At 41.6% G+C, this 9,948-nt stretch overlaps 1 protein-coding gene across 7 annotated transcripts in view; it reads left to right on the top strand.

Annotated features, from left to right (window-relative positions):
* The first annotated feature begins 284 nt into the window (after nucleotides 1-284).
* Nucleotides 285-9,948, top strand: part of HELZ (helicase with zinc finger) — an 85,564-nt gene continuing 75,900 nt past the window's right edge. For 4 of the 7 annotated variants that reach the window (XM_015645424.1, XM_015645422.1, XM_015645425.1 and 1 more), the window contains exon 1: nucleotides 285-332. Coding sequence is in view for 1 of the 7 variants with exons in the window: in XM_015645426.1 (XP_015500912.1) it covers nucleotides 326-332 (7 nt within the window). In the remaining 6 variants the exon portion in view is untranslated. The remainder of the gene's footprint in view (nucleotides 333-9,948) is intronic. The other 3 variants (XM_015645426.1, XM_015645428.3, XM_015645427.3) reach the window with 3 other exon arrangements.

The following is a 9,948-nucleotide window of genomic DNA, read 5'->3' as shown; positions in this document are numbered from 1 at the left end:
GACGCTGTTTCGTGAGGGGATCCCGGGCTGCGCTTCAGCGTCCGCCGGGCTGAGGGGATATCGGATCCCGGTCCCCATCCTCATCCCCATCCCCTATCCCGGAGCGCGACCCTGTCCCCATCGCCGTTCCGTCCCGGTCCTGGGCCCCACCCGGATCCCATTCCTGTCCCCGTCCCAATCCCCATGCCGCTGCCGATCCCATTCTCGTCCCCGTCCCGTCCCCTCACACCGCCGCCCTCCGCCTTCCGGGCCGCGGGGAGGGCCGGCCTTTCCCACAATGCTTTGTGGGACGTTGACAAGTGGATCCAAGATGGCGTAGAAAGTAATGACAGGTAAGTCGGGACTTCCCCGTCCGCCCCCGCGGGCACCGAGCGCGGCCCGCACCGGCCGCCCGCGGCCCCGCCGCGCCCTCGGGGGACCCGCGGGGCCCCGCGGCCGGCGGGGCGGGCGGTGCGGGGCGCGGGGGCCGCGCGGTGCCGGCGGGAGCGGGCCCTGTGTCCGCGGAGGGCCTGCGGCGGCCGCCGCTCCCGGGGTGTTTACGGGGCGCTCGGCCGGACCCCGGCGCCGCCGCGCTCCCCGGGGCCCGCGGGCGGGCGGAGCGGCCCCGCGCCCGGCCGGGCCCAGGGACCGGGCCGGAGAGCCGGGGATGCCTCGCACGAGCCGGGGGTGCTCCGGGGGGGATGCAGGGGGTGTGGGAGGCAGCTTTGTTTTTGTACCGGGCGGGGCGGGAGGGGACGGGAGAGACGGCCAGGAAATAACAATGGTGAAATAGAAGTGAAAAAAATGGGGTAGGTAGGGTTTGCTGAGGGATGGAAAAACAAATTGGAGGAATTTAACAGCTGTTGTAAAATTACCCCCTCGGAGCGGTTGAAGGGTGGGCAGATGAGCTTATGTTTTTGTTTTCTGCAGGAGGCTTTGGCAGGGAGAGTGGAGTGAAGTCGGGAGTTTTAACACAGGTCCTGAGAGCAGCTTTTATACCCTGGATCAGCTCTGAAACTGAAAACAGTAGAGTTTCCACTGCACATTGCAATACAGCCCTTCCAGCAGACACTTATATGTATCTTTTTAGGGCAAATCCCCAGGCAGGAGAAGGATCTGTTACCCCTCCTGTGGTGGAAGGTGTCCTTTTGTTAATTTCCAAAGGAGTGCAGTTGTTTTGGCTTCAGTGCTTTGTTAGGCAATTGTTGTTTGATTAGAGTAACATGATTAAACATATCATTGATGGAAATTAAGAAATAACTGGGGAAAACAGTTGCAAGGCTGCTTCCCAGATAATGACAAAATGAGTAAGAGTTAACAAGGTAACAGGATTTTTGCATTGTATCCAAGGTACAGTGAGCTTGACAGGAAGTTTTAAAATAACACATTTCACTTTTCATTGAAAAAATAAAAGAATTCAGTTGTGAGACAGAAAAATACCCTGAAAATGGATATCCCCATTGACAGATTGAGTGTATCATCACTGCTGGTTCTATTTGGGATGGTTTGGATTGTTGACATTGTCTGATGTTGTTCTTAATAATTAGTGTATTTGAAGTAAGGCAAAGGATAAAATATGTTACCTGCCATTCTTTATATAAGAAAGACATGTTCCTTTCTAGAAAATAAAAAAATAAGCAAGTGATTCCTGGCAAGTATACATTATTTTCCAAGACTAATAGGTAGAACAGGGAGGCTTTAAAATAATGTGTGTTAAATTTGGTTGTTTCAGTACTTTTGAGCCATAGCAGATTGTGAATGGAAACTCCATTTTTTTCCTTTTCTTTTTTTTTAATGGCAAAGCTTTTGTGATGGGCACTGTCTGGGAGTGCTAGGCAGGCTATAGGGAGGAGCTGATTTTGAACATTCATTTAAAACTTAGAGGAGTGAAAGTGTACGAGGGGCCACCACATTCCCTCCATCTCCTTGGGGTCCAGACCCAGGGAATCAGACTTTGGTAGCCTTGGCTTTTACAGCGCAGAAATTGTGAGTGGCAGAAGCTGAGTTAAGCTTTTTTTTGTTGAACTTTAATTAGCAGAGCAGTTTATTGGTAAGTGAAGGAACATTTTATGTCTTACTACTGATAAATTGAGTTCTCTTTGTAATTTATTCTGAAAGCAGAAATTACTTCTTTATTTTTCCTAGCTGAAATGACGTTTCCTTTATCACTCTTCACCTCTGATTTTTTTTGACTTAGGAAATGTACAGTGTGCATTTTTCCTCTTCTAATTCATACAGGCACTGTGCCTTTTTAGGTGAGCCAGATGAATTTATTGTAGTAGAGGCTTGTTAAAGTAAAGGCTTAAAGGCTTGAAAGGTTGTAATTGCTGATTTTGTTGGGGTATTTTTGTCTATTTTGGGATTTTTTTTGTTTGCTTGTTTGGGTTGTTTTTATCTCTTCCAATCAGACTAAAACTTAAAGGGAGATGTGGAAGCATCATCTTATTCTCTAATTTGTCCCAGTTCTGCTTCTTGATGTGTCATGGATGATCCTTTTCCTTTGTGAAATCTCACTGGTTTCAGAGAAGTTCCTCCTGGGCTTTGGGATCAGTGTGAGCAGATCTGGTTGTAGAAGAAGGGCTGTGGTTTGGAGAGAACTTCTGCTCAGAGGCTGGATTTGTAGAGAAATTCTCATCTCAAAAGATGTGAGTCAGAGTGTCTGGAAAGCTTGAAGAGGGGATATTCCCAGGTGGATAAGGTACAGGTCTAGTGCTTGAGAGATGTGGAGAGCCTGATGCAAATCACTTCACCTGTTTGTATTTCCTTTTGAAGGAATTTAAAACAGGGATAGTGAATATTACTGACTTGTAAGGAGTCCTGATGCCTGTGGATGAAAGAGCCCATGTAGGAACTGGGCAATAATACTACAGTTTTCCAACTCTGTTAATTTCATAGTCTGATGAAACATTTTTATCCATTGTTGGCAATTGTTTTTGTTAGTAAAGTGCCCTTTGCATTTATAGCTGGATATTCTTTCTGACTTTTAGTGTGTTGGTTTGTTTTTATTTGTTATTTACTACCATCTTATATTTGCTACTGAACATTATTCTTGGTGTTTTCATTTTAGTAATGGCAGAAACAGTTGCTGGAGCAATTCAGGTTATTAAAGCCTTTGAATCTCTCACCTCACTGGCATCCCCTCCTGAGGTCAGTGGGACCTCACAGGTCTGGTAGCAGGAGTGAAATCTAAATTAAAAAAGTCTTTGGAATTAATTTAAATCCATCCCCTGTGTACAGCCTGACAGTAACTGGGGAAAGTTGTGGGAGCTGGCTTGGAGCAGGAGAAGGAAGGGTGGTGTGACACACTCCAGCTTAGGGATAGAGTGGTTGGACAGCTGGAATTCCCCTGCCTGGGGGATCAGTAGGCCAAGAATCCCAGCGAGCTTCAATCCTGTCCTGACTTTTCTGCTGGCATTGCTGAATCTTTCTTCCTGGAAGGAAGCAGATCTCTCTGTGTTCCTCTCTGTGCAGCACTGCCAGTGGCTCATCATGGGGGGGGAAATTCCACATTTTGTAATCCCAACCCTCCCTCCTGCTCGTATTGCAGCTGTTGAATCCTTCCTCACTTCTTTTGCTGAGATGCTGTGGCAAAATCTCATTTTCAAGTATATGGTACATGTATTTTTTCCCCCATAAATGGAAAGATTGCAAGTTAGATTTTGAGAACAAACAAGATCTTCCTTTTTCATTCTTGTTTGTCTTGCTCTCTCTTCCATGGCCTTTGGCAGCAAGGCAGCACTTGTGTTTATATGTATCAATGACATATATTTAAAGACATGGTACTTTATATGTTGGATTATTTTCCTCCCCTTAGTGCAGACTTCTGTGGTTGCCATCCTTTTTCAACAAAGAAGAGAGAATGTTTTTAAAGAGGCTGTTTTTTCAAAAGTCTCCACACAGCATTGGTATGGAATTAAAAAAAAAAAAAATTCTGAAGGAATGCTTAGTCTTCTGGAGATACTGACTGGGAAAATAAACATTTTTTTCCCAATTTTTTTGGGGTGGGAGAAAGTAACTAAGCTTTATAGACAGGGAAATTTGGAGTCTGCAAGGTCAGAGGCTGCTCCACAGGAACAGGCCAGCTTCTGGGGATTTCGTTATGGTGACACTGATATGTGACTCAGGTTCCTTATTCCAAAACAGTTTTGCTTACTGAGCTTTTCTCTTCACATGAATGTTTACAACATGAGGCTTCCAAGAGAAGCAACACTCATGTCTGAGAAACACAGAAAAGTGAATATTACTGTAGGAAAAGAAGGGATTGGGAATTTAAGCAATGATATTGTGATTACCCATGGGTGAGAATTTGTTTTTCTGTTGCATTTCTATTGCACTGCCAGTTGAAGTTAAAGGATACTTAATGGGGCTATAACGTAATACCCAAATATTCCTCTATAATTTTATATGCAAATTCATGGTTGTAAATTAGAAATGGACTGGTTATTTTCTGGTTACTTTTTCTCAGAGTCCTCCATATTACCAAATTAGGCTTATTACAGGAAAGCCAGATAAGAAATCATAGATTTCAATCATTTTCCTCCTTACATGTAGTTTTACTACACTGAGAGGATCCATTTCATGACTGCAAAGTTTGAGTGGTGACTGTGGCCCCATCCTACATCCCAATGAGTACCAACTATGAGATTTTCTGAGTGGCATGGAGTCCTTGTCAGATGTTAGAAGGCTTGAACCTTAGCAGGAAGGTAATTCACAATTAATAGCACTGAACTACACAGGTTTTCCAAGCAGCAGTGGATACACAGTGCTGCCAAGCTGGTAGCAAGAAGTTTTGAGGGTGATGTTATGTGGAGATATGTTTTGGAGATGTAACTGGGAGCTGTTTTGCCATTTGTTGCTGTTAGTCCTGGGAAATATCACTTCCATGAAGAATGATGTGTCTGAGGTGAATGTTTTGAATCTTTGGCTTATGTGTGGTTTGGGGAAATAAGTTTCATACTTCTGTTTGTAAGCAGTAGCAAGGCTACTGATTCTTTGAGCTGTAATGATGAAATATTGGAAGAAAAAGAACAGTTGGTTTGTGTTTGGTGTGAAGTTTTGAATGTTGCAGCGACAGGAAGTGAAGGATAGAAATGTGAGCAGTGTGTGGAGTCGTCTGAGCTGGTTTTATGGTAGTTAGGGTAAGTGTTACTTAGAAATGATCTTTCAGTCTGTGAATTTCATGGTCTGGGTTTTTTCCCCCCATAGTTATATATAGCAAAAATACTGTATTCATCAAAACACTAAAAATTATGGTGCTTAAATATGCTTAAAAGGTCTTTCATAGCCCTTCAGACCCCACTGGCAAGAAGGAAATCTGTAACATGAGCTGTTTTTGAGAATCTCGGTTGTTAGTAATGCAGCACGAGTGTTTAATTTGGTGGAAAATGTTTAGTGGTTCAGCAAACCAAGAAGGTAACAAATCTTTGTGGACATCATAAATGAAGAATGCCACAAATGAAAAGTGTAGTGGTTTTGGCAGCATGTAAAGTAACGCTTCTTCCCTATGTATCTTTTCACTTCATGTATGGTAATCTCTTCTTTTTAAGTGAAAATTTAATTTTATCCAGGGGTGGTTTTGGAGGGACAGGGATGGGCAGATGGCCTCTGTTCCCAGGTAATGTTTCTTCATGGGTTTCAACTAAATTCCCCCTCAGCTGGGATTCCCAAATAGTGTTGGACCAGCCACGATAGCTGCCTTGCATCTACTCCTCTGCTATCTTGGGAGCCAGAATTTGTTGGATTTCTCTCATTATCTGCATGGGGAGGTCATTAAGGGGAATGTTTTTTGCATATTTTGGAATCTGTGCTAACGCAGTGCTGTGGGTCTTTTATTCCAGTGATGTTTTTGATTATAGTTGTTTGTGCTAATGGTTTTGAGGTAACTGTGCTCTGGCCATATCTTGAGACACTCACACATTTGGAATGGTGCAGGACATTTGTTTTGTCGTTTGAACTGACTGATATTACTTGGCTGTAGCTTTGTTTATATTTGTTTGGCTGGGCTAGACACCCGTCCTCTGCTTCCCAAGTTTTGTCAGGATTATGCTGTTAACCACAGCAGGATCGTTGCTCATTCCTGCTGATGCAGTTCTTTGAGTGGAGTTTCAAATACGTGACTGAATCACTAATGTTTGTTTCAAAAGGAATGAGGAGGGCGAGTTTTATTGGGAAGTGTGTTCTGGATACACGTTGTGGTGTAGGGTTTGCTGTGAGGGGAGAACTTGGGAATCCGTATTCTATTTCTGAAAGAGTCTAAAAATTGAACCTGTTGGTGCTACCATGGTCAGGCATTTGAGGAGAGAAAACAGGGAACATGATAAAAGCATTATCCATATGCAGAAAGGTTAATGTAATGAAAATGCAGAGTTAAAAGACAACTCCCCAAACTAGGCTTAGCTGTATTATACTGTACTATTGGAAGCAGGGTCATGTAAAAATGAATTTCAAAGGTAATTTACAACAAAGATAGCAGTTCTTAGAGGTGGAGGGTTAGTTACTGCTTTGAACTTTCAAAACTGCGCACAAAAATACCATGTACAGTTACATAATAGACATGGTTTGGGGAAAGATGTGTTTGGAGGATCTGTGGGTGGCATGATTGTGTTATTAAATCTGTTACGGTAGGACCCTTTTGTGCTAAGCACTGTGTAAATGCGTAACAAAAAACTCAGTCACAGTATTATTCACTACTATAATAAATTAAAGTTCATTATAAAGCTGCAACGAAGGCTGAGGTATATTGAAAGAAATTTTTCCTGTTTAGTGCCACAATGTTCTGGCTGATTCCTGTGCTCAGTTTGTGACCTGTGCAATGTACCTGGTATTCAGTATGAAGATTTTTTACAATTTTTTGCTTTTGAGCAAATTGAAAGAGTGATTCATATTTTGAATCTCAAACAGCAAATGAACTTGGGGCTTTTATTTTTTCCCCATTTTTTCAACTGTAAAACTGTGATAGATACCTGTAGCATCTGCACTTGCCCTGGGGATCAAAGCTGTGCTTTTCACCTAGATCTGCTCCCAGGAGGGTGTTGCCTTGCAGTATCCAGGGCATGTCAGGAGTGGAGAAGTTCTTGTGTGAAAGTGAAAGTTTGGCATTTGAGGGAAGACTGTTTCAGCATTGCTACAATATCCTGTTATGAAGAGAAAATGTGGATTGAACCACTGAGCTTTGGCACTGCTGAGCTGCTGGGGGTGGGGAAGAGTTTGCATGGTTTTTGACATGGGAATATGCTGTGATAAATAATTTCCTAGTTTAAAGACACTTTTATTTCTGAAATCCAAATACAGCTGTATTAGATGAAGCTGTGAATTGAACATGAGACTGAGGGTTAGGAACTGGTAATTTTGATTCTGTCTCTCAGACTGATTAAATTGGTGAATTTGGCAAGTGAACTATGGTCAAGTGTTCTCTGCAGACAGTGCTTCATGAGTGGCAGGTTCTGTGAGCACTGGAAAATCTGTGATGTGTTTTTGCATTTAAACTTCTGAAATATATTTGTAAATCTAGTGATATGTGTCCTGTGTTGAAATGAGGCTTGGGAATCTTCTTTGGCTCCCCTTTGCATTCCTTGGGAACAGAGTTTGGCACTTGCTTGGCATTTTGAAAATGAGGTGACACATGTTTAGTCACACTGATACAGATGTGAGTATATCAGAGAGCAGACATTTCTCAGAGAGGACTTCTGGCACTACCTTATGACTCAGTGGAGAATAATATTAGGAATTGAAGGACTGGGTAAGTCCTTAAGATGAGTAGTGTTCATTTTTTTGGTCAAAATTATTACTAAACACTAGTGTAGAGACAGGAACAAGGCTGTGTTGTGTTATTCAAGTATTGAAAAGGGAGGTTCTGACACAAGTAAGGCATAGTTTGAAAAGCTGTGGATTATGATGTTTAAACCAGCTTTTAGAATATGGATATTGTTCTGAGAAATGTGTTTGGGTTTGAGTCCTGTAGGTTGGTGCTGCTCTATGGAGAGCTGGCTGGTCATGCAGTGCTGAGTCTTCCCTTTGTTTTTCTCTGGCAAATTTCATTAAGAGAAGCAAAGATTAAATTACTTTTCTAATGCATTTTTTAAAAGTAAGTAATTGGTGATGTTGTTATGGGGATAAAATGGTAACCATGGGACAATATTTCAATTAAAATGCCCTCAACTTGGGTAAGTGTGAGAAACTCTGTTCTCAAAAAGCAGTGTGAACACAGAGTTATATGGTGTACAAATTCCTGTTGTTAACCAGTTATTATGAAAGATTGTTTACGTAAAGATTTTCTATGAAGGAGCCAAAAACTTAAGGTGGGGCAGAAGCACCACCTATTATTATGTTACCTGATGCCTACTATGACATACTCTTCATTTCACTTGGTTATTGCTTGCCAGATTTTAATTATTTGGGTTGAAATTTCCCATGGTAGGTGTCTTTCACAGTCTTAATTTTTGGGTGCTGTTGAGGAGAGAAAGGTTCTGCCAATATGATTCTATCTTTCCTAGAAATTGAGCAAAATATTTTATTGTGATCATGATAAATTAGAAAATAAATAATCTAATGACCTATAGTGCTGCTTTGTGAAAAGTTGAGATGTATTATTGTATAATATTTCTGCCAAGGATGTACTTGTGATCAACCTTGTGAAAATCTCCTCAGTGTTGGTCAAATCAGCATTAAGTACAAATGTAAAAGATAATCCCTGCAGTGTACATGCTTCAGCCTCAGCTAAACAGGATTTCTCTGTAATTTGAATGCTGGGGCTCCTGTGTTCCTCCCTGGTGTGATTTTGGACAAAAATGAGAGCACAGAAAATTCCCTTTCTGTTCTCCTGATACCAAGTTCCTCTTTCCTCCCAGCTCTACCTTCCTGCATCACAGAGGAAGCAGTGACTGGATTTAAACAGAAGGTGCAAAATGGATATTTTTTCAGAATTATGTACAATAAATGTAGAGATGGGGGTGGTTGAATGAGGAGAAGGAGATTGAAAAATATTAGTATTCAAAATAAATAGAAGGGAGGTTGTGCAGTGTGGGTACATATGATTTATTTTATAATGTTAATACAGTTGTTTGGTGGAATACAGTTTTGCTATCTGCATAAATTAGAAAGTGTTACTGAAATGGAGTAGGGAATAGCAAAAAGGGAGAAGGCAAATCCTACTTAAGCCCCATCTTTGCTACACTTCATTTTCTGTATTTCTAATGAATTTTCCCATGTTGTGATGTGGATGAATGCTGGATACTCCTAAGTCACTCTGCAGACACCAGGTGCTCTGTGTTGGACATGTAAAAGGGCTGTATAGTACAGGCAGAGCATAAGGGGGAGAAATCACTTCTAGATATTTTAATGTAAATATAAGAAGTTTATAGAAACTTTTGCCTTGTGTGTTCTTACCTTAATTCTCTGTAAAATGGAAACATCATCAGAATGATAAAGATATTTTTTAAATTCTTATAAAGTACTTGGTTGCAGTACTGTAGGCATTATTGAAAAGTAAATGAAAACATTTAAGTGCTATCATTTAAGTAAGATTTGAGTAGCATGCAGTAAATAAGGTCTCAGCCCTGTGCTGAAGTATTTCACTGGATGTCCATTAAGCAGCAGCCTCCGTTCTGCCCACTCATTCTGCCAGGTAGCCCTTGGAAAATGTGCTCTGTGACTAACACAGTTAAAGGCAATATCATAATAATGCAGGCACACAGGAGGCCAGCATAAGCTTGTACAGATGCTCTTGTCCTCACACAACCTCAGAGTATCGAACTTTACAACCCAATATTTGTTCTGTGAAGTTAATGAATGCAATATATGTATATATTTGCTTTGTTTAAATAAGAACCTTGTATCTGTTGGCTGTGAATGGCTTTCAGGCAGCACCAACACATGTCACGTAGATGCTGTGCTTTGACTTGCCAAGTATTTAGCTTAGTTTCATCAGGACAGGTGATGTTTTCAGACAGCTGTGTGAAAAAAGGATCTTTT

This window comes from Parus major, chromosome 18 (assembly GCF_001522545.3).
Source record: "Parus major isolate Abel chromosome 18, Parus_major1.1, whole genome shotgun sequence".
NCBI classification, from domain to species: Eukaryota; Metazoa; Chordata; class Aves; order Passeriformes; family Paridae; genus Parus; species Parus major.
This window is presented reverse-complemented; position numbering and strand designations above follow the sequence as displayed.